At 35.8% G+C, this 25,611-nt stretch overlaps 3 protein-coding genes across 7 annotated transcripts in view; 2 read left to right on the forward strand and 1 right to left on the reverse strand.

The window, feature by feature from the left end:
• The window catches only part of LOC110447813, a 37,345-nt gene extending 25,630 nt beyond the window's left edge, over positions 1–11,715 (forward strand). Inside the window, exon 6 of the mRNA XM_021493752.1 lies at positions 11,712–11,715. Coding sequence (XP_021349427.1) covers positions 11,712–11,715 — 4 coding nt within the window. The remainder of the gene's footprint in view (positions 1–11,711) is intronic.
• Positions 219–18,908, forward strand: LOC110447792. Of its 3 annotated transcripts, XM_021493707.1 has the most exons (6): positions 219–423; positions 9,808–9,866; positions 11,712–12,304; positions 12,699–13,610; positions 15,629–15,907; positions 16,143–18,908. In XM_021493707.1, the coding sequence occupies exons 3-6, from the start codon at positions 11,871–11,873 to the stop codon at positions 18,601–18,603; spliced, it is 4,086 nt and encodes a 1,361-aa protein (XP_021349382.1). In that variant the 5' UTR covers positions 219–423; positions 9,808–9,866; positions 11,712–11,870; the 3' UTR covers positions 18,604–18,908. The 3 variants fall into 3 exon arrangements, with proteins under 3 accessions (XP_021349382.1, XP_021349380.1, XP_021349379.1); XM_021493705.1 differs by lacking the exon at positions 9,808–9,866; XM_021493704.1 differs by lacking the exons at positions 219–423; positions 9,808–9,866 and adding an exon at positions 2,924–3,002.
• A 3,295-nt stretch (positions 18,909–22,203) lies between these two features.
• Positions 22,204–25,611, reverse strand: part of LOC110447793 (serine-rich adhesin for platelets-like) — a 43,138-nt gene continuing 39,730 nt past the window's right edge. For all 3 annotated transcript variants that reach the window (XM_021493710.1, XM_021493709.1, XM_021493708.1), the window contains 2 exons: positions 25,069–25,260; positions 22,204–22,619 (listed from right to left, as the gene is read on the reverse strand). In XM_021493710.1, coding sequence (XP_021349385.1) covers positions 22,405–22,619; positions 25,069–25,260 — 407 coding nt within the window. In that variant the 3' untranslated portion in view covers positions 22,204–22,404. The remainder of the gene's footprint in view (positions 22,620–25,068; positions 25,261–25,611) is intronic.

Consider the following 25,611-nt stretch of genomic DNA (forward strand, 5'->3'; position numbering starts at 1 on the left):
CTATTGCCAGATATACGGACACAAGCATGATTTATTTACTTAAGTTTAAATATGAATTATTGTCAAAATAGAAAATTTGAAATTTAAACAAAGACGCAATTTTAGTTAAGCTAACAGCTCTAATATTTAAACCCTTGTTTTATTTAATCTACCTGTATTACAAAACAAATACCCCACATACTCGGGTTTCAGCCACAGGTATTACCAGGTTCCATTTGTCAGAACACGTCACAATTAATGCAGATACTGTTCATGGTATATTGGTGAATATATAACAGCAGAATATCACAGCAGTTCAACATAACATTAAATGACATCACCAAGTGTTTAAGACTTTGAACGGTGCAGCAGCCATTTTCGTCAGATATATTATTCACCGTTTCGACAAATAACTTTCGGAATACTTTAATCGACGATTTTATTGTAAGTACAATGCAACAGCAAATCAACAATGTCTTTCATGTTACCTGTCTTTTTCTTTTGATTTAGTTCTTTTATGCATGTACATATTTTGAGCTGAATGTAATGTCTGTTAAAGATCATTACATAAACTAACTCCTAAACACTGCTTGCATTAAAACATCTTTCGTATTAGTGAAGCTAATAAAATATATATGTGTATACATCTATATATCATGTTTCATATCATTATTGTACAATGCGTCATGTTTTTAAAAAAGAACAAAACACTTTTAGCTATTCTTGTGTCCACGCCATACACTGTTTGCCTCCTCTAAAAATAAGTCGGGGTATTTCCATTTAGGATTTTATATCCATATTAAGATGTTACCGCATGGCTATTAATATTTTCCTAAAAATAAACATGACACCTGCTGTTGATACCGAAACTTTACTTATACTAAGCTAAATATTCTTCCTCCATTGGAATGAAAACTGGTCGTAAGAAAGTTTTGAATATACACATTTATTGTATTAGTTATATTCTGGTTCGCCTATATACAGATGTAAAGTATACAATTGTATTTTATTTTAAAAGTAAATACCTTGAAATAAGACTTGCACCACACTGCACCTATCAGTCGTTGCCGATATGATATGATGTCTTTATTTACATCTGTCCATGTCTATGATACAGCTGTCACAACCCCTTCTATATTTAAATCTGTCAATGTCTCTTATACGATACAGCTCTTAGATTCCTTTCTTTGTCTACACCTGTCCACGTCCCTAACACAGCTGTCACTTCCCTTTCTTTATCAACATCTATTTATATCTCTATCACATCTCTTAGGTCTATATCTTTATTTACATCTCTCTTTGTCTCTTACACAGCTCTCAGGTCCCTTTCCTTATCTACATCTCTCCATGTCTCTTACACAGCTCTCAGGTCCCTTTCTTTATCTACATCTCTCCCTATCTCTTACACAGCTCTCATGTCCCTTTCTTTATCTACATCTCTCCATGTCCCTTACACAGCTCTCAAGTCCCTTTCTCTATCTACATCTCTTCATGTCTCTTACACAGCTCTCAGGTCCCTTTCCTTATCTACATCTCTCCATGTCTCTTACACAGCTCTTAGGTCCTTTTCTCTATCTACATCTCTTCATGTCTCTTACACAGCTCTCAGGTCCCTTTCCTTATATACATCTCTCCATGTCTCTCACACAGCTCTCAGATACCTTTCCTTATATACATCTCTCCTTGTCTCTTACACAGCTCTCAGGTCCCTTTCCTTACATACATCTCTCCATGTCTCTTACAAAGCTCTCTTGACTGGTTCCTTATATACATCTCACCATGTCTCTTACACAGCTCTCAGGTCCCTTTCTTTATCTACATCTCTCCATGTCTCTTACACAGCTCTCAGTTCCCTTTCTTTATCTACATCTCTCCATATCTCTTACACAGCTCTCAGGTCCCTTTTCCTTATATACATCTCTCCATATCTCTTACATAGCTCTCAGGTCCCTTTCTTTATCTACATCTCTCCATGTCTCTTACACAGCTCTCAGGTCCCTTTCTTTATCTACTTTATTCGATGTCTCTAAAAAGCTAACATGTCCCTTGCATTACCTGCATATCTCCATTTCTCCAACACAGCTCTCAGGTATCTTTAGTTTTCTACTTATTTCCATTTTTTCTCTAACTAAGCTTTCAGGTCCCCATTCTTTATCTACAACCGTTCTATCTCTGACTCATCACTTTACAATATAACTCTTCTCCCCTTCTTTTCTGTTCAGTTGTAAATAGATTTGGTAACCGTTGCTGATCAGAGAATGGTTTCACCAAATGTTTTGGTGTTTTTTACATAGATGAATAGAAGAATACATCAAATCAATTTTTCTTTCAAGGAAGCCATATTTAGTGTAGATCGGAAATCGTTTCGTGAAAATAGGTTTGGATAGTAAAAGATAAATGTTTCTTCTAATATTCATATTGATTTTTTCGTCGAAATTCCATATATTGTGTTTTTATTTTTATTTTAAGTGTTAATATGGTGTCGTGTGTAGACCTAATACACGTTCCAAGTAAATGAGAGGAAATTATTTTTCGGGATAGGAAACGCGTGTTTCATGTCAGTTGTGTAGCTTAAATTAATTGATCATATACTTTAGGAGAAGCACTTAACCTAGAGGTCACAATTAAATTGAAAATATTGCCAGATATACGGACACAAGCATGATTTATTTACTTAAGGTTTAAATATGAATTATTGTCAAAATAGAAAATTTGAAATTTAAACAAAGACGCAATTTCAGTTAAGCTAACAGCTCTGATATTTAAACCCCTGTTTTATTTAATCTACCTGTATTACAAAACAATTAAATACCCCACATACTCGGGTTTCAGCCACAGGTATTACCAGGTTTCATTTGTCAGAACACGTCACAATTAATGCAGATACCAGGCATGTTGTATTGGTGAANTATGACATCACCAAGTGTTTAAGACTCTGAACGGTGCAGCAGCCATTTTCGTCAGATATATTATTCACCGTTTCGACAAATAACTTTCGGAATGCTTTAATCGACGATTTTATTGTAAGTACAATGCAACAGCAAATCAACAATGCCTTTCATGTTACCTGTCATTTTCTTTTAAATTGGTTCTTTGATGCATGTATATATTTTGAGATAAAGGTAACGTCTGTTAATGATCATCTCATAAACAAACTCCTGAGTGTACATCTATATATCATGTTTCATATCATTATTGTATTATGCGTCGTGATTTTTGAAGCTATTTTTGTATACACGCCATCCTCTAAAATTGGTCGGGGTATTTCCATTTTGAACTCTATATCCATATTAAGATGTTACCGCACAGCTATTAATATTTTTCCTAAAAATAAACATGACACCTATTGTTATTACAAAATTATATATATATACGGAATCTTCCTACATTTGAATGAAAACTAATCGTAAGCAATTTTGAAATATACACATTTATTGTATTAAATATATACTGGCATGAATATAAATAGATGTAAGGTATACAATTGTATATGATTTAAATTTCAATACCTTGAAATGTCAATATCTTTATCTACATCTGTCCATATCTAACACACGTTTCAGGTCCCTTTCTTTATCTACATCAGCCTATGTTTTTAACACGCTGTTCAGGTCCATTTCTTTATCTACATCTGTCCATGTCTCAAATACAGCTGTCAGGTCCTTTACTGTATCTTCATGTGTTGATGTCTTAGGTTCCCTTCTTTATCTACATATCTCCATGTGTCCTACACAGCTCTTAGGTCCCTTTCTTTATCTACGTCTTTTTATGTCTCTTACTAAGCCGTCAGTTCCATTTCTGTAGCTACATCTCTCCATGACTCTGACATAGCACTCAAGTCCCTTCCTTTATCTACCTCTTTCATTGGTTCTAACACAGCTCTCAGGTCCATTACTTTAGCTACATCGGTCAATGTCTCTAACACAGTTCTCAGGTCCATTACGTCATGTACATCTTTCCATGTCTCGATTCAGCTCTCATGTCCATTTCTTTAGCTACATCTGTCCATAATTCTGACACAGCACTCAAGTCCCTTGTTTAATCTATTTTGTCAATGTCTCTAATAAAGCTCACATGTCCTTTACATTATTTGCATATCTCTTTGCCACTAACACAGCTCTCAGGTCTCTTATTATCTACATCTCTCCATGACTCTGACATAGCACTCAAGTCCCTTCCTTGATCTACCTCTTTCATTGGTTCTAACACAGCTCTCAGGTCCATTACGTCATGTACATCTTTCCATGTCTCGGTTCTAACACAGCTCTCAGGTCCATTACGTCATGTACATCTTTCCATGTCTCGATTCATCTCTCATGTCCATTTCCATAGCTAAATCTGTCCATAATTCTGACGCAGCACTCAGGTCCCTTGTTTCATCTATTTTGTCCATGTCTCTAACAAAGCTCACATGTCCTTTACATTATTTGCATATCTCTGCCTCCAACACAGCTCTCAGGTCTCTTATTATCTACGTCTTTCCATGTCTCGAACAAAGCTCTCGGACCCCCATTTTTATCTACACCGTCCACTCTCTTACTTTTCTCTTTACAATTAAATTACTCTCCCATCTCTCCTTCTTTTCTTTTCGGTCGCAAATGAAACTGAGTTGATTTGGTAACCGTTGACTTATCAGAGAATGTTTTAACCAAACGGTTTGGTGCTTATTATATTGGTGAATGGAAGAATGCAGCAAATCAATTTTCTTTCAAAGAATCCGTATTAAGTGGAGATCGGACATCGTTTTTTTAATAAATTGGTTAGGATGGTAAACTATTCAATTTCTTTTAAAATTAATTTAGATTTTTAAAATATCCAAGAATTGTGTTTTTTATATCTTAACTCCTCCAGGAGATCTACCTTACCTAAAGACTATACAAGTAGAAATCACACGGGGTTATACTTATAGTATTTATTATCGTACAGTTAAATACCCCACATACTCGACGATTATATTGTAAGTACAATGCAATAGTAAATTTACAATGCCTTTCATATTACCTGTCATTTTCTTTTAAATTCGTTCGTTTATGCAGGTCCATATTTTTAGCTAAATGTAACGTCTGTTAATGATCATCACATAAAACAAACTCCTAAACACTGCTTCCATTAAAACACTTTTCGTATTAGTTCCTCTATTTGACCTATAACAAAGATATTGATTGCTTTTATTGGATAAATCACACGCAGTTTCTGGTTAGTTCTTAATGCTTGAAGCTGATAAAATATCTATATGTGTACATCTATATATCATGTTTCATATCATTATTGTACAATGTGTCATGTTTTTTAAAAAGAGAATAAATCACTTGAAGCTATTTATGTGTCCACGCCATACATTGTTATCATCCTCTAAAAATAAGTCGGTGTATTTCCATTAAGGACTTAATATCCATATTAAGATGTTACAGCATTGCTATTAGTTCTTTCCTAAATATAAACATGACACCTACTGTTGTTACCGAAACTTTACTTAAACATATACTAAGCTAAATAATATTTCTACATTTGAATGAAAACTGGTCGTGAGAAATATTTGAATATACACATTTATTGTATATTCTGGCTCGCCTATAAACAGATGTAAAGTATACAATTGAATTATATTTAAAAGTATATACCTTGAAATAAGACTTGCGACACACTGCACCTATCAGTCGTTGCCGATATGATATGATGTCTTTATTTACTGGGCATGTCTCTAACACAGATGTCGGGTCCCTTTCTTTATCTACACCTGTCTATGTCTCCTATACAGCTGTCAAGTCCCTTTCTTTATCTACATATTTTTATATCTCTATCACATCTCTTAGGTCTATGTCTTTATTTACATCTGTCTATGTCTCTTACAAAGCTCTCATGTCACTTTCCTTACTTACATCTTTCCGTGTCGCTATCATAGCTTTAAGTTATCTTTCTTTATCTTCATCTATCCATGTATTTAACAAAACTCCCAGTTCCTTTTCTTTATTTTCATCTCTATATGACTCTATCACTGCTCATATGTCCTTTCGTTACCTACATCTTTCTATGTTGATTTCGTAACCGTAAAATGATCAGGGATATTCTTGACCAAATGTTTGGTGCTATTTAAAGGATTCAGACTTCTGTAGAATAATGGTACCCACATATCCATTGGTAATATTTATTGAAGCAAATCAATTTTCTTTCAATGAAGCCATATAAAGTGGAGATCAGAAATCGTTTTGTGTAAATTGGTTTGGATGGTAAACTATTCAAATTTCTTCTAAAATCCATTCATTCTGATGACTTAAAAAATCCATGTATTGTGTGGGGTTTTATTTTTACGTGTAATTGTGGTGTCGTTTGTAGACCTAATATACGTTCCATGTAAATGAGAGGAAATTTATTTTCGGGATAAGAAACGCGTGTTTCAGGTCAGTTGTGTAGCTTAAATTAATAAGTCATATATTTTAGGAGAAGCACTTACCCAAGAGGTCACAGTTAAATTGAAAATATTGCCAGATATACGAATACAAAAGTGATCTATTTACTTATTTCTAAATATGAGTGATAGTCAAAATAAAATCGTTGACATTTAAACTGTCGTAATTATAATAATTATTGCAGTTCATTAAAATATCCCATATACTTGAGTTTCAGCCAAAGGTTTTTACAGGTGCCATTTTTCCGAACACGTCACAATTATTTTCAGATACCGTTCATGATTTATTGGTGAATATACGTCAGCCGAGCATCATAGCAGTTAAAATTATCATTATATAACTTAACGAAGTGCTTTAGCTTTGAACAGTACAGCAGCCATTTTCTTCAGAACTATTGTCCAACATTTAGGCGAAAAACTTCCAGAATGTTTTAATCGACGATGATATTGTAAGTACAATACTACAGCTATAATTTATAATGGTTTTCATGTTACCTGTCATTTTCTTTTAAATTGGTTCCTTTATTCTTGAACATGTTTTTAGTTTCATGTAAAGTCTGTTTGTGATCATAACCTAAGTTAACTCACAAACACTGCTTGCATTAAAACACCTTTCGCGTAAGTTCTTCGATTTGACCTTTCATAAAAAAATTGATAGTTTTTATTGGACACATCACATGCAGTTTCGTGTTGGTTCTTAATGCTTGAAGCTGATAAAATGTATATGTGTGTACATCTATATATCATATTTTGTAGTATTGTTGTAATCTGCATCATGTTTTTAAAGAAATCAAAGTACTGGTAGCTTTTTTGTGTACATGCCATACACTGTATTTCTCTTCTAAAATAGGTCGGGGTAATTCCAGTTTGGAATTCATATCCATATTAAGATGGTACCGTAAAGCTATTAATAGTTTCTTAAAAATACACATGACACCTACTTTATATATACTTATATTAAACTAAAGAATCTTCCTTCATTTGAATGAAAACTAATCGGTTCTTTATTTTATTTATTATAAACTGGCTCGCCTATAAACAGTTGTCAGGTCCCCTTCTTCATCTATATATGTCAATGTCTCAAACAAAGCTGTTGGATCCCTGTCTTTATCTACATCTGTCCATGTCTGTATCTAAGCTGTCAGGTCCCTGTCGTAATTTACATCTGTCAATGTCTCTACCGAAGCTGTCAGGGCCCGGCCTAATCTACATCTGTCAATGTCTATATCTAAGCTGTCAGGTCCCTGTCTTTATCTTCATATGTCTATGTTTCTACCTAAGCTGTCAAATCCCTTTCTTTATATACATCTGTCAATTTCTCTACCGAAGCTGTCAGGTCCCTTTCTCTATATACATCTGTCCATGTCTCTACCGAAGCTGTCAGGTCCATGTCTTTATCTACATCTGTCGATGTATCTACCTAAGGTGTCGGGTCCCTTCATTAACTACATCTGTCAATTTCTCTACCGAAGCTGTCAGGTCCCTGTCTTTATCTACATCTGTCGATGTATCTACCTAAGCTGTCGGGTCCCTTTCATTAACTACATCTGTCAATTTCTCTACCTAAGCTGTCAGGTCCCTTTCTCTATATACATATGTCCATGTCTCTACCTAAACTGTAAGATCCCTGTCTTTATCTAAATATGTCCATGTCTCTACCGAAGCTGTCAGGTCACTGTCTTAATCTACATCTGTCAATGTCTCTACCAAAGCTGTCAGGTCCCTTTCTTTATATGCATCTGTCCATGTCTCTACCTAAGCTGTCAGGTCCCTGTCTTAATCTACATCTGACAATGTCTCTACCGAAGCTGTCAGGTCCCTTTCTTTATATACATCTGTCCATGACTCTACCTAAGCTGTCAGGTCCCTTTCTTTATATACATCAGTCAATGTCTCTACCTAAGCTGTCAGGTCCCTTTTTATATACATATGTCCATGTCTCTACCGAAGCTGTCAGGTCCCTGTCTTAATCTACATCTGTCAATGTCTCTAACATAGCTGTCAGGTCCCTTTCTTTATATACATCTGTCCATGTCTCTACCTAAGCTGTCAGGTCCCTGTCTTAATCTACATCTGTCAATGTCTCTACCTAAGCTGTCAGGTCCCTGTCTTAATCTACATCTGTCAATGTCTCTACCGAAGCTGTCAGGTCCCTTTCTTTATCTACATCTGTCCATGTAACTACCTAAGCTGTCAGGTCCCTGTCTCAATCTACATCTGTCAATGTCTCTACCGAAACTGTCAGGTCCCTGTCTTTATATACATCTGTCCATGTCTCTACCTAAGCTCTTAGTTCCCTGTCTTTAAATATATCTGCACATGTCTCTAACGCAGCTCTCAGGCCGAACTCTTTGTCTACATCTGTTGATGTCTCTAACACGGGTCTTAGGTCCTTATATGTATCTTCATATGTCTATGTCCCTAACACAGATCTAAGCTCCCTTTGTCTATCTGCTTCTGCTCATGTCTCCAACAAAACCTTTAGGTCCCTTTCCTTATCTAAATATTTCCATGTCTTTTACACAGCTTTCATGTCCCATTCCCCATTTACACCTGTCCATGTCTCTAACTCAGCTCTCATGTTCCATTCTTCATTTACATCTGTACATTACTCTAGCTCAGCTCTCATGTCCCATTCTTCATCTACATCTTTCCATGATTCCATGTCTCTTACACAGCTCTCATGTCATTTCGTTACCTACATCGTTCTGTGTTAATTTGGTAACCGTAGACTGATCAGAGGTACTTTTGACCAAATGTTTTGGTGCTCTTTATAGGATTCAGACTTATGTTGAATAATGGTAGACTGTTCCGACATGTACATTGCCTGTGATTAGTGAAATTGATTGAAGCAAATCACTTTTTTCCCAAACACTAGTTAAAGGAGATCGGACATCGTTTTTATGTTAATTGGTTTGGATGATAAAAGATTCAAATTTCTTTAAAAATTCATTTTGATTTCCCTGTCAAAAATTCCATATGGTGTTTTTCTTTTTTAAATTTGTTAATGTGTTATTGTGGTGTCGTGTGAAGACCTAATACACGATCCAATTTAATTGGAGGAAATTATTATTCGGGAAACGAAACAAGTGTTTTCGGTTAGTTGTGAAGCTTAAATCATTTGATTACATATTTTAGGAGTAGCACTCACCCGAGAGGTCAGATTTAAATTGAAGATATTGCCAGATTAACAGACACAAGAATTATATATGTGCTCAAGTGTAAATATGAATCATAGTCACAATAGCACATTTGACATTTAAACAATTGTAATTATAACAATGATTACAATACAGTTAAATACCCTGCATACTTGAGTTTTAGCCAAAGGTTTTACCAGGTTCCATTATTCAGAACACGTCAGAATTAATTCAGATACCGTTCATGGTTTATTGGTGAATATAATATCACATTTTCTTCAGAACTTTTGTTCAACTTTTGGACGGATAACTTCTGGAATGTTTTAATCGACGATGAAATTGTAAGTACAATCAACAGTTATAATTAATAATGTCTTTCATGTAACCTGTCATTTTCGTTTCAATTTGTTATTTTATACATGGACATGTTTTTAGTTTCGTATAAATCTGTTTGTGATCATCACATAAAATATCTCACAAACACTGCTTGCCTTAAAACAACTTTCACTCTAAATACTCGATTTTACATGTTACAAAAAAACCCTGATTACTTTAATTGGATAATTCAAATGTAGATTAGGAATCGTTCTTTATTTCAATTAAGATAATAAAATATCTATGTGTGTACATATACATCATGTTTCATATTTAAAGAGAACAACGCGCTTGTACTGTACGTCTAATCTAAAAATAGGTCGGGGTATTTCCATTTTGAACTCTATATCCATATTAAGATGTTACCGCACAGCTATTTATATTTTCCTTTAAATATACATGACACCAACTGTTGTTACCAAGACTTCATATATACTGATATTAACAAAATATTCTTCCTACATGTCATATGAATGAAAACTAATCGGAAGGAATTTTGGAAAATACACATTTGTTTTATCTATTATATACTGGCTCGCCTATAAATAGCTGTAAAGTATACAATTGTATTTGATTTAAATTTAAATACCTTGAAATAAGACTTGCGACACACTGCGCATAACAGTCGTTTTCGTTGTTGGTGTTGGTAGAGAAAAGCAACGTGGATTTGTTAAAAGGTTAAACCAATGCAATCGTTTTGTGTAAATAGTTTCAAAATTTGCAATGTGTGTATAGAAAATGCAATTTCCCAAATTCGAAGAGTATTGTGTTTGTGTATATCATCTTTTGCCTAAGCTCTTCTTTATAGTATACTTATTTACATAAATTATTTATGCATAATCAATTTGCACAAAAAATGATATTAACATACTTCAATCTCTAACATAATATTTGTCCTGTAGACTATTGCTTCTTAATTGGTGTATTTATTGAATTTCAGTTTGTTAAAAGTTACCTATTTAAATAGAAACGTGAATAACGAAACGTCAACAAAACCGAAATTTGAACTCATAAGATTTACATGTTGACCTTTGAAAAAGCAGAAGGGAAAAAAGATCAGGAGTATCGAAAGGTTAAGAGAATAACGGTAGTGAAAACATCTTTTACGGAAATCATAATATTCGGAACACATTCTTGAACACAGAACCAGCAACATGTATACACTGTAGGATGTGAAAGCCAGGATGTTACTCTCCAGAAAGGGAATGTTCACTAACGGAAAATTGAAAATTGTCTTCCTCATTGTACAGCTTAGTAGTAAACTGGCCCTGTTGGTCATACTTTAAGTAATATTTTAGAAATTTCTGCTGAATGGTCTTTGATTTCAAGTTCAAGAGGGTATATACTAATTTATTTTAATCCAACATCTCGTCGACATTTGAATGTGAAATTAAAGGGATATGTATTTATTACTGGTCCTGAGAAACACTTCGACAATTTCAGCCTGGTATACAAACAAAAACTAGTCGGCCAGAAGCCAGGCACAGTGTGTTCTTATTTAGAAATGTCTAGAGTATGCAGGGAAATCTTACCACTAAACTCAACAGAGATTATTGTCAACCGGGAACTCGATTATTCTCACTGTTTCACTCTCAGTATATCTCGCTCTTTATATATTGCTTTCGTTGCACGAAATATGCTAGAAAATAGTTTACAAAAACAACTTTATATCGTCGTTCAAATTTCAAGCACTGTATGCAACAGAAGACACTAAATAGATAAATAAACAAACAAATATATTATTGTAACAACATTGACTTATTTCATTGTTCCACATGACTATGTGTTAAACGCTAATTCTGATATTTCAGGTGAAACGTTGTGAAACATGGCTTGTGAAGACATTTGATACAACAACGAGTAAAAACGACGCAAAAAACGCTATGGATGTTACATAGACGTGAACTCATTTTCATCAGGCATATACTCTTCCAAGCAAAACCTTAGATTGATTTTGATATAATGAGATCATGGCATCTGTAAGTTCCATCAGATCTAAAGAATGGCGCACAAAGCGTAAAGATGATGCAGACTATTGGGAACAAGAACGAAAACGAAAACGGAAGGCAAGGCAGTCACGTTCTGAAGAGAAGAAACAGCATGACAGGGAATTGAGTAAGAAAAGACAAAAGAGATTTCGGGAACGTAAGAAGTCGGCAAAGTGCAATGTTACACTTCTCCCATTGAATATAGCAGCTGTCAACGACAGAGGTAGGGTACCAGCTATTTCTGATGATGTGAGATCTTCTGGAGAGCTTGCTATACTACCAGTGTCGAATCCTAACACATTCCATGTTAGTATGGATACAGATTTGGATAAGGGACCAGTAGATAGTGTTTGCGAATTAGCCGAAATCGAGGAAGAAGGTGGTCCTGTGTTACTCTATAACTTCGATGGTAACAAGTAAGTATTTGGCAGTTGATAATGCGCATGATGTGAGAGGAAAACATTAAATTTAACTATGCAAATTTCAACTAACTAACTGTCATTACAGATTCCTGTTCATGCACTCATATCAACGAAGCGGCTGATCCTAGTAACCTTTTTTAAGATCTCACCCATTTCACTCCACCCCCTGTACCCCTCACCGTCAACATGAATGTCAATAAGATGTAAGGATCATTGGTTGAAATTTTGAAAAGAAGTAGTACATTTTTAACGATCTTCCTCCTTGGTCTTTGATTGATGACACTGCATATAAGTTTGTAACTCTTAACTTTCCGAGCTTCGTATGAAGTTTTCACCACCGCTCATATGCAGGATAGTGCACAGTTATACCTGCTATTTATACTTACAGCTGGCACAAGAAAAGCAAACCGTTGACCGAACAGTGTGGCAATAAAGGAGCTGAAGGCATGGCGTCTATTTCTGTTACTGGTGGCGAAGGAAGAGAAGCATATTTTAAAAGAATACAAGCTTCATTGTCTGAAGTGGAGGACTTTGATTTGTTACAAATGAAGTGTAATGAATTCTCACATCAAATCGAAGAAATGTACCCTATAGAAAATCTCCCAACACTCGACGTGACGGGATATCAATTGGATAATGTCGCATCCAGCTTGTATCCACACGAAGATGCACCTGATGATTTTGTTCCCATCAGAACAGTTGGCGATGGAAACTGTCTGCCACGAGTCGGCAGTTTGTTCGCTTTTGGAAATGAAAAACACCATAATGAAATAAGAGTCCGGATGTTCATAGAACTGTGTCGATATGAACATTATTACTTAGATGATTCTTATCTAAAAAGAGGAACAGAACAAGGACTAGTCAATATTTCAAAGACTCTGGCATTGTTTTCAGATGTGTTTGTCCCACATGAAGAAGACGGAGTCCGGCTTGCTTTTCGGCAATATGTGAAAAATATATTGAAGACGAACAGCTTTAATGGTATGTGGAGCATATTTGCACTATCTAGCGTTCTTGGTGTGCAAGCATTGTCAATATACCCATCTTATGGTGGGTACAATGTGAGACCAGATCTCCACCGTCTGGTCATGCCTCGAGTGTTTCGACAGGAGAAAAGTAAAACCGTCCATATCATGTGGACAAGCACACACGGAAAGCAAGTTGAGCCCAAGTCATGGACTCCAAATCATTTTGTCGCTGTTCTTCCAACACTCGATAGAAGACCTACACCAAGAGAAAATGATGACTTACCAATGCAACACGAGCAATCAGGATCGCAACCTATAACCGACTCAATCAGGTAAGGTTTTTAACACCGATAATTCCAACAACCATAGATACAATATTGGATAAGAAATTTGTGTTTAAATTTTCAGTTAACTACTTAAAAGTTATAAATTGACAAGTAATTAAAAATCTGAACATTTCCATTGTGTGTTGTGATAAGATACATTTTCCAAACAAACAAATGTTGATTTAAACCACAAACAGCGAGTATACTTTCAATTGAACATTTTTTTCGATCGAAACAAATTCGGGTCTTAACATTACGAGCATTCTGGGATCAGTCATAGAGCGACGCCGTCAAATTTCTGAGTGGTTTCCGATTGACACCTGACGGGAGTGTATCACCGTAAAAAAACACTGTTTGTTTCCACAATATTTCCAATTTTATAACATGTTAATTAAAACATATTTAGCTCATATGGCCTTAACGCGAGTAATCAGGATCGCAACATATAACCGACTCAATTAGGTAAGGTTTTTGTTTTTTAAATGTTGGATAAGAAATTTAATGTTTAGATTTTCAGTAAAACACTAAAAAGTCATAAATAGACAAGTAATTGTGAATATTTATATTTTCATTGTGTACAGTGTTACCAAATGTTCCAAATAGAAATGTTGATTCAAACATACAAGTATTATAACAAATGGATGTTGTTTGCGATTGGAAAATATTCTGTTTTTTCCGTTACGCTGTTATATTAATCAGGGATTAATCATAGCGTGACGTCAAATTCCCAAATGGTTTTCGATTGACGCCAGACGGGAGTGTTACGTTAAAAGAACACCATTTGTTCATATGGTCAAAACGGCCACATAAGCCTTTTTCGTGGCGCGGCGTCCGTCGTCCGTCGTCCGTCATCCGTACGTGTGTACGTCCGGATTCAATTTGAAATAAAGACTTCTCCAAATAATCAACAGGGTAAGGTTAATGATATTTGTCGAGTAGCTGTTCAGATTAAGGACTCCTAAGTTTGTTCAAAGGATTAACATTGATCGACTTTTATGTTCATTCGAGTCAAATGTGTTAAAACTTCATTTATATACAAACAACAAAGGCGTAGTTAAAGTTTATACAAAAAAAATGCACAGAACACATACTTTAGTGGATTCACATAAGTATCGATAAGGATTGGACGAAAGTGTTGTTTTTGAATTCTGGTATTGCATTTAGAAAGGTCATATAAGTCAATGTTCAAAATTCAATTCAATTCAAGATATTTTATTGTTTTCAAGAAGGATAGGACAACAGGCTTAAGCCTATATATTTTCATTTGCATGGCATTGTCACTATATAGCCTCTTTGAGAGCTGTGTCGTTGATGGGACTTTAATTACCATGCCGCACGAGACATAATTACCATGCCGCACGAGACACAATTCTTAGCGTATTAATTACAACACTGACCGGAACTACAATATCCAATGTAAATAAACATGACGGCTGCTGAAATATCGCTGGGCATTGTGAGATTTGATAATGTCATTGTAACTTAATGTGCAAAATAAAAAACAAAATAAAAANGCCTATATAAGTCTTCCCGAGATATGGAATGTTTGATAGTCCTATACTAAAACAACATACAACGAAATATAATGAAAATAATACACTATAAAGATTAGTCCAGGGGACTTAATATTTTGCATAACATAAAGATATGACGTTATCATGCTTACAGAAACAGATATAGGTGTTACCTCCAGCATTAGCACAGGTCGAAATCGCTATACGGTGAAGCAAAATGCTTACTTTGATTGCAATACTACTATAAATGTTGGTAGTTTATCATTACTATTTAAAGATACAAGTGAGTGGTTATTCTGACATTGAGCTTACCAGAGGATCCTAGAAAGATACACGCGGAAAGTATTAAAAAATAAAAATATGATGATAGATAGGGGTCTCAAGTTTTCAGTTGATTAGTGACTACTAATGGTTTCTGTTTATTTGTTACGTACAATAAATGCATGTATATTTTTATTCTAAGCATGGGCTAGCTACGGCTTAGATGATACAAAATGTATTCTGTTTCAGTTCCACCATACCCGTTCTAGGATCAGTAACCATCGAATCCCTTTCGTCCAACTATGATGCATCTGTGGAAAGTCCTACAACACATTTGCTCAATTCTGTTTGTAAAAGAGATGAGAAAATAGGTACCAACGGCAAAGCTCATTCAGGGACAACATTGCTAGCACCCACTGATCATATGAACATTGGAGATCCTACTCGAGCTAATAGCACATTTCTATCTCATTCGGACGAGCGGGACGTTTTTGATGATATGATTGAACATGAAGCAATGGACCTAAGGTAGCGCTCTTCTTTTATGAGCTGAAATACATTTAAGATAAATGATACATCTTCCCTAGCGAATAATTAAGTTAATAAAGAGTGACGAAAATACTGTTTTTCTTTCTTGAAGAACAAATATATAATGTATATTTCTTAAACTTTTAAGTTCGACATTTGCATTAATTCCTTATTGAATTTCCTGTGGCATGCCTGGCTTCTTTATCATCATTCTCATCATTGTGTTTATTTACAGAGGTGTAGATCGATGTCAATCACACACACAGGAACAGCTGGTATACCTCTGTAAGACATGTGGCGAACTTCCTATATGTTACAAATGCCATCTAGAAAGTCATCAGCAACACACCTTTACAGACCTAAAGATGTACCTAGCGGCTAACGAAAGGATGTATCTTCAGAAAATAACGAAGAAACATGAAGAAAATTTGAAGAAGGAGATCAAACATCAAAAACAGGTACATGTCGAAAATATGGAATCTATTGATAAGGAGATAGAAACGGTTTTTGCCCATTACAATGGTCTGTTGGAAAAGAAATCTGAATCAAGCAAAAAAATTGAAGACCAAATTAGGATTCTAGAATCTATGTTAGAAGATACAGATACATTTACAGACAAAGAGCGAGGTCGTCTGAAATCGCTACCGGTACCAGAACGGCTTTCTGTAATGACAGCAGAACCACGAGCAGACGATATGATAAAGGGACAGGCTCACGCGCATCTCGTGCTTTTTCCCGGGCCTGCCCATCTTTTAGATCAATTGGGAGCTCTTGAAGAAATACCTTACCATGCTGAGTTGTCAAAAGCTAGCGTGTCCGTGCATGCATCAAACAGACCAGGGGTAACGAGAGACATAGTACCGCACAGTGCTTATACAGTCGCATCTGGTAGCCAATATCAATGGAATGAAGCAGTGGGCGATAGACGAATACCTGCGTGTTTGACGACAGACCATTTTCAAGAGATGTCCGGAGGTTCAACATCATCAAGCTTCCCCGGTCAAACATATGTATACTGTAGCGGGTCGACAATACCATACAACAGTGATCAGGTAAACAGAGTCTCAACAGACACATGTACAAATGTCGTGCCGTTAATGAATCACGGATTGAAGGGTGATCGAACATTTTCAGCATCGCAAATGTCAAGACACATGGAAATAGCAGTGACGAATGATATATCAGCGTTGTCAACTCAAAACTATCAGCCACTGAGCTATGGAAATTCAACTCATAATCATCACCAACAGAGCAGTGCGATATCAACAGTATCAAATCACAATGATCAACCATTGAGCCATGGCATATCTACAGAGTCAATTAGCAAAGATCAACCTTTGAGCTATGGGATACAAACAGCGCCACCTCACAAACTTCAACCACTTGGCAATGGGACATCAGCACTATCAACTGTCAGAGATCAACCACCAGTATATGGCATTAGAGCAATGACACATACAAATGACCAATGGTTTTGTGCTGAAGCTACAGCAATAGAATTTCCCAACAAACAGAGGGTAATTGCCATTCCTACAGTGTCAACTTTCAACGACCAAAATCCAACTTATACAAGACCGGAAACGCCACGACAACACGGTGGATCACAAACGATACACCAACAGCACAGGGAACAGATGATGTTCAATCCTGAGGAAAACGGTTTGAGTATACAACCGACAGATTCAGCAGTAGACAACACGATGTTACGTCCTCGTGTTTTTACAGTGTCATCAGAAATAGAACCCGACACTTGCACACAGGGGACCAAAAATAAAACAACTCTACTTTTGGAATACTGTCAGAGTGGTCAAGAAAACGTCAATCTGTTGAAATCTGACAGCAACAACACGGATAATGATACGCTTTGTGTCAGGGGGAGCGATTTAAGTGTTGACGTCAGCGTGAAAAGAACAATGAGAGACATCACACATAAAATAACGATACCAGAGAGTTGTCGGTGTTTGGATGTTTTCCGTTCTGTAGGTAACAAGTTATATGTCTGGAAAAGATTAAACTCAACACGTGTGTTGCAGATAAATAAGGATGGTAATCAACATACCATCATTGATTTAAAGTCGAAATGTGTACGTGGTGTTTGTGTGTCAGCTATTGATAGCACTGTTTGGTTTGTATGTCGTAATGGTAGAGTTAGATGTGTGTCGCCAACTGGAACAGTGAAGACAAAATTCACTATCAATGCACGTCCCTTGTTATTATGTGTTACGTGTTCAGGTGACGTGCTGGTTCTAGATTACAATAGACTAACGCTGTATACAGTCAGTGGTGAGGTGGTGCACAGTACTGAGTGTAGTAATGAGGCTTGGGTAATCAGAGAATGTTCCCAAACAAGGAACATAATGGCCTGTACATTAGATTATCCAGGAATCATTGCTCTCTATGACAATAGGTTAAAGAAGAAATTAAGCATTGAAGGTGGAACTATAACGTATCCCGATGGACACACGAGTGATGTTGGATACGATATGCAACATGTAAATGATGTATGTTTTGACAAAGAAGGAAACATCCTGATAAGCTGCGATAGTGGTCATGTCATATTGATAGACCATACAAATGGTCGGTACATCAGGACTGTACTCAGTGATTGTATAGGGTTATGGAGAATGGATGTTGACGACGAAGGCGTGATGTGGTGTCTATGTATAGACGGTGAAGTAAAATGTTTTCACTTATAGATTGTAAAAGAAACCCAGAACAGCTTTTTTGAGTACCATGACTATACAAAACTAACCACCATTATATACATTTTATAGTTTGATAATAGTTTTTATATAGAAATTATGGCACATACTCTGGTATGCACTGAAATATAACCACTTATCATGCTATGTATTCCTACCCAAACGAATATATGAGATTATATTCTAAGTTTCGAGAGTAGTTATTGACACTACATTTTTGTTTAGTTTGATCATTTATTTCAACTATGTTACATTCCGTATTCCGTCTTTACGTATTGCAGAGTTATTTTCTCCTGTGAGCAGGTATTGCTTGTTACGTCATTGGGTTGTGTGAGAAAATTACATCGATTTCCCAAAAATTGATGACGTTACTCTCACAAACCAATGACGTAACAATCAATACCTGCTCACAAGAGAAGATAACCCTGCAATACGCAAAGACGGAATAGTTTACTCTCTGCATAATGAAAAATCTTATAGACGGAGAGAAGTGATACGAAGTAATTCGTTGGTTTGTTTGTGTTTTACGTCCTATTAACAGCTATGGTCATTTAAGGATGTGCCAGGTTTTGGTGGTGGAGGAAAGCCGGAGTTCCCGGAGAAAAAAACACCGACCGACGGCCAGTACCTGGCGACTGCCCCACGTAGGTCTCGAACCCGCGACCCAGCGGTGGAGGGCTGGTGGTAGCAGAATGGTAGACGCCTTAACCACCTGGCCACCGCGGCCCCTACGAAGGACAACTATAAAGTATATGTGATGATTTCATTACAATCTGTGAAGTATGACCCTGTAAAGAAAGTCACAAGACTCTTTGATGCCCAGGGATATAGGATAGGAATATTCCACTGGAGGGGTTTTAAAATTCGATAACACTCACGACTTGGGATTTCCTATCATACACTCCTGCGCATGAATGAGTTTTTCTTCTCATTTCGATCAACATAGTTAGCTCAGACGTGTCGTAATATCCGCATATCTGTATCTGAACGGTCCTAATTTCGTGACGTTACGTCATTGTGTCCAATCGTGACGCCACGCACGTGTAAATGGGTGTAAGATAAAACAAAAAGTATACCCCTTTTGTACCCTGGACAGTTCTATTATACACGCTCAGGACTGAGAGAAACATGTTTACATACTGAAATGTACTAAACCTCGGCAGGTATTTTGAAATGTGAACAGAACTTATTCACATTGGATTTGTTGCGTACATTTCATGTAATTAAGACGTAAAATGGTAGGTGTGATACTTAAATATGAAATATTATTCGTTTTCGAAGATTTTGAAAATATTCGATTCGACATAAAGTTTTAATATGTCAAAACTATTTGGTTGTGTCGAGTATTTTGTTCTGTGTTAGTTTTCAACGTTAATTGTTATGAAAATCTTTGACAAAATGACCTAAAAAATATGTATTCACTACATATGTTTTATGCCTGTATTTGACGGCATTTTAAATGACACAAAAGATGATCGTGATTCTCTCAGCAACGAAAGCTTATCAATGATGATGGTACTTAAACTGGGCTCTATAGTATATCCAGACTTTAGAAATGAAAAAAGGAACTCAGAATTTTTTGATTTTTTTTTTGTAAATTAGATGTTATGCAGACGTATATTGTTATGTGTAAATACGAAATAAGAAAATAGAAAGCGGTTTAAAAGAACAAAACTACGCGTGAAGCTTGATTGCCCGGTGAACACAGAACACGGAAATAAATATTAAGAAAAATAGGGTACAGATATAGAATACAAAGTATTTGATTTTACTAATAGGACTTGAAAGTAAAGAATATATAAGAATTGGATTCAAAATAAAATCTATGTTATATTTATCACTTTGTGTGGCCCGGATGGAACCAAGAAGAGGTTATTAATGTGGGAGGAAAGCGAAGTGCCCGAAGAAACACCACATGGTTGGTCAAGTGTCCGAATACCTAACACGTTCGATCGAAGGATCGAACCTCGGTCGTCCTTGTGAAAGGCGAGTGCGCTATCTACGGCCTCACTTAACCATGAAAAACTCCATACACTTAGTGAAAATTGAAAGAGCATGGAAACACTAGTCTTCTTTAAATATTTGTAATTGCCTTGGTATTTCTTTGAAAATAATATTTACCGAACCAGACTATAACAAGCAGGCCCCGATCTCAGTATGTAAACATGATATATTGGGAGAGGGCCTAGCAAATTGTAAGAAATTGTGCCCAATACCTTTGATTGTTTAACCCTTTCACCACTGTTGACCATAATGGACTCATCCAGGTCAATGCATGGTTGAGTTTTTTTAACAGTATCATGATGAGTTCTTTGATTAATTTAGTGCATAAAACAGCTATCCTTTCGAAGCATTTGGGTATGTTTTAAGTTGTTTGTCAGAGTTTAATCTATGCTATTTTTATCGAAATATATTTATATGGTTATTACTTGGAAAAGTATTACACTCATCTTTTTAATTGCAATAATAGATGATAATGAAAGTATGTCCTATTGGAGGTGTATGCAACAGCCATTATCATTTTTGATATGACTTATTACTTTCAAAAATAAATCATGTATATATATATATTTAGTTTATTATTATTTTCATATTGTGTACAAACTGAGAACGTATTAATACCACGACGAATTCCTCCTGCCGCCCGTCACTTTAGTACCGACAAGTGCACGATTGGGCCGCTTCATGTCCCTCTGACAGAGAGTTGGCCCGACAACACTAATGTTAACATTCAATAATGGCGACGATCTACTTCCTGTTTACTCGCAGATGTGTGGTGAGATAAATTATTTATTCGTATAGCTTGTTGATTGTTCTTCAACTGAGATGTCAGTCTTTACGTTCGGATCTTTCGGTGACTTAACGGACATTTGTATGACACTTCTGTGTATATCTGTATTTTGTTTTGACGTTGATTTGGGATATTAATTGCATGATACTGCATCGGTAGTCATGTTCGAACAGACGCAGTCCATGCTCATGCTATTCAAGTAACTGTTGTGCATATTTATATTCTTGTGGTCAATTGAAAGCCCCTGAGCAATGGAATGCATAATAGTTGATCCGAGGAATAGTGTGTTATGTCTTGACTTCTTGTATAACAACTAAAATTAACTGTCCTTCACATCCAAGACTCGTCTTCAATTTAAAGGTAATGCTACATAGGCTCATATGAGAAAATTATATATTAAATCCCTTGCCTCTATTCTCTCTATGAGCATAGAAATATTTGCGGCAATCGCCAAGAACATATTTAAGTGACGTCACGGTCATGTTGAAAGATAACCAGGCGGTAATTATTGCAAATAAGACTCATATTAAATAAATTTTACTGAGGTTATGAAAAAGCTAATTACGAAACTATTGAGGAAGTCACTTATGAGGAGAATTTATTCGTTTTGTTATTTAAGTGCTTTTTTCCGTCTTTTTTCTTTATATAAGCACCATACAAAAAATGAACATTACACACACAGCATACAGGTTTTGCACATTTAAATATTCGGCAATAGATATAGTTTACTAAAATTTAATTACATAACTTATACGTACGTTGTTTTAGACCCTTATTGTACAACTATAAAAGTGATTTCTTTGATTTTTTTTATTAGGGTACATCGTAAAAGACGATAAAATCACTGACATCATCAAATATATTTTTAAATTGATGACGTATTTGAGTGTAAATAACAACGATTGTACCATTCAAAACCTCTAGACAATGATTACCAATTTATTGTTCCAGTTGATGTGTGTCGGCAATGACGTCATAAACAAGTTCCGTCCTAAGCGTGTATACTAGGGCATATTATCCTCGCACACGGCCTTATAGTACATACTGTCAGAAGCGGGCTTCCAGTGATCTGGTGGAGTGTTATATGCGTATGTACCTCCATCAGATCCCTCCCAGTGAGTCTCTGACGTCACAGGGGTATGACGGGGACCGTCCACCCAGACCCACTGACCACCAATCTTCTCCAGACCAAGCCAGAACTGGTCGGCATGTCCGGCGGCTTGAAAAAAGGAAATGCTAAATTACAGTATATAAATATTGTTTTTGCATTTCCCGTTTGAAATACTTAATATCTATATGAAGTGTCAATCTTGTGTTATATGTAGTAAAACTACACACAAAACGCTAACTATATATATATGAATACATCTATGTGTAAATTACACTTATATATCAAATGCTTATAAAACCTACCAAGAACAGATAGGGAATGTTATATATGAAATAATAAATCTAATGCGATATTATTGAAAATACGGAGTGCTGTGGAATGTTAACGATTGAATACCTTTGCACAAATTTAAATAAAAATCCTTTAGCATTACCTTATAGAATAGACAAGTATAATGCAGCAAACATATATGGGGCATTCTAAATAATTGTATTTGTATATGATATATGTTTTTATTACGTATTTACTAATAAATACGGGTTTTTTGTATATGCAATACGACACAATTGCTCTAACCAATATCAGCCCTCGCCGAATCACACCCTAAACCCGTATCAGCCGCCGCCGTATCACACCCCAAAACCCCTATCAGCCCTCTCCGTATCAGCCCACAAAACCCGTTTCACACCCCTTTTGGAAAATTTTCGTTTTTCAATATTTCAAAAGAAAAATAATTCATAAGAGAGTAGCTTTTATTAGTAAGCATGTAATAAACAGAATAAAACATGCCTTTTTCCATATCACACTTAGTATCAACCCGCGACTGCAATATCAGCCCGAGGGCCGTCAGCCCGAGGGTTGATATTGGTCGATATATAAATTTACCATGCGCATACGACATATATTAGATCTACACAAGCTCAACTGTAGTTTTCACCTCATAACCTGACTAACATAGAAAGTCATCCGTAAGAGATAGAGAGAGAGAGAAGGAGGACCATCGTTTCAACGTTAATATGCCGATGGAGCAGATGAATACATTTTTGCTAGCCGATTCCCCTTCAACTTTTATCTTGTTCACATTTCTCGATTATAATAAAATCTATTACCTGTAAATGAGCGAGATCGGGTTATCTCAGTCGAGGGTGAAGATTCTGTAACAAAATCCCAACCGAGACGTAAGTCGAGGTTGGGATGTTACAGAATATTAGTCCGAGACAGATATCCCGATCTTGCTCAGTTACTGGTTATTGATTTTTTTTCTCTTATCTTTTAGTGCGAAAAACATATATTTAATTTTGCTAAAAACTACAAGTATCCCGCCTTGGGCCTCAAGTGGCAATGACCTCTTCCTTGATCACTTCACTAATTAAGCTAGATTTGAATGCTTCCGCGTAAAAACGTAGTCCGTCCTTACATAGATTACAACGTAGTACGCAGTGTTGACTATATTTTATCTACAACATCAAATATCTTACAACATCAAAACTATACATAAATCGATAAAACAGAATATTTCTAATGCAAATTGTCTATTTCAAGCAGTTAACGCGCGGATTAATACATCGCAGTGTAAAAATTCCGCGAAATGTCACGTAAAGTTACAAGACAGATCGAACGAGATAGAACAATCTGGCATGGGGTATGACGTGGGATATATCAGTCTGAGGTGCGAGAAAAGGATATCTAGACTATTTGGTCACGAGTTCGTACGGAAGTGCCGTATTAGGTAAAGTCGACGTTTAGTGATTGGCGTGATTCTTGGATTACTAGTATCAATTGATTAAAATTTTAGAATAAAGTTTCGCAGTGTTTTAAGTTTCTCATCTTACAACATTTTTTTCAAATTTTATTAATTATAAATTGATCATGACACAATACTTAATGTTACGTAATGATAATATAACGGGACCTGTTTCAGTTTAGTAATTGTACATCGTGACATAACATTGAAATTTAAATGTATCATAACATATTAAACATGGGTATCAATAGCATCTTTCCAACTTTCTGTTCAAAACTAAACGGATTTCTTTTAATTCAGTTGTTAGAACAGTTTTCTACAACAACCACTAAAGATTTCATCACTCCCAACTCATTTGATAAACCTGCTAGAATATCACTCTGAACTTCATTTCATTGTTCAATTTTCTAATTACGAAGCAAAGAAACAATGCCTTGCGACGTTATATTCCGTTATGACGTCATAGTTCATGGCAAGAGATTTCAAGATTGGAGACACGAAAAATTGTATTCGTAAAAGAAACATATCGTTTTCAAGATATAATATCTGATCACTAGGAGAAAAAGCTCCTCACACTAACACGTTACTTTCTTGTCGCAGCCTAGGACATTGAAGGTAGGTGATAAAAAACATTCGGACGATTTTGTGTCTTTATAAAGTTATAAAATTAACTAATTGGAACTAGATAAAGATGATAACAAACCACCAATCGTTTGGAGGTCTCTATATACTTACCTTCAATGGCCTAACATTCTTCAAGAAAGTAAAACGCTAGCAAACAAATAGGAACCCTTAGCCTAATTGTATGATCACCTTGTAGTTTTGTATTAAGGAAGAGTTCCTCCTCTTCCGTTTCCAGGTGAACCAAGTGTAAGTTGACCCTGCCGCATCTAGCCGTTGCCTCCGCTACTTTTTCGCCTTGCGTGAAGTGGTAATAGCATACTCTATGCACGGGGTCGGCAACTATGGTCTGAGCGTCGGTCATCTTATTGCAGACAAGAGCGGCTGAATGGGAGAAGATAAAGGCCATTGACATACCACTGAATGTTGTAAATTCTTTTGTAAATACAATAAGATAAGTTTGTGTATTTCATTACTCAAAAGTAGAAATTAAAAGCCAGAAATGTTAAATAAAAAAACTGTTGATTTTCTGTATACAAAATAAGTTATGTTTGTGTTTTTTAATGAATAACAGGAAAACACGTAGAAAAGACATAAGTAAATAAATTAAACGACATACGTTAAAATGTAAGGGAGTTAGTTCTATCATAAACTTGTTGCGAAGCAATCTTTTAATATTCTGTGTTGTAATAATTTTATCATGACTTTAAACTTCACTCAGGACTGTAGGTGTGT

The sequence above is a fragment of the Mizuhopecten yessoensis genome, unplaced genomic scaffold (genome assembly GCF_002113885.1).
Source record: "Mizuhopecten yessoensis strain PY_sf001 unplaced genomic scaffold, ASM211388v2 scaffold3621, whole genome shotgun sequence".
NCBI classification, from domain to species: domain Eukaryota; kingdom Metazoa; phylum Mollusca; class Bivalvia; order Pectinida; family Pectinidae; genus Mizuhopecten; species Mizuhopecten yessoensis.

What these genes read in the sequence shown, in the direction of transcription:
- LOC110447792 (XM_021493707.1), top strand. Translation starts at nt 11,871, where the DNA reads ATGGCATCTGTAAGTTCCATCAGATCTAAAGAATGGCGCACAAAGCGT. An exon ending in TATAACTTCGATGGTAACAA is followed by an intron (nt 12,305 to 12,698) that starts GTAAGTATTTGG and finishes TTATACTTACAG; the next exon opens with CTGGCACAAGAAAAGCAAAC. An exon ending in CCTATAACCGACTCAATCAG is followed by an intron (nt 13,611 to 15,628) that starts GTAAGGTTTTTA and finishes ATTCTGTTTCAG; the next exon opens with TTCCACCATACCCGTTCTAG.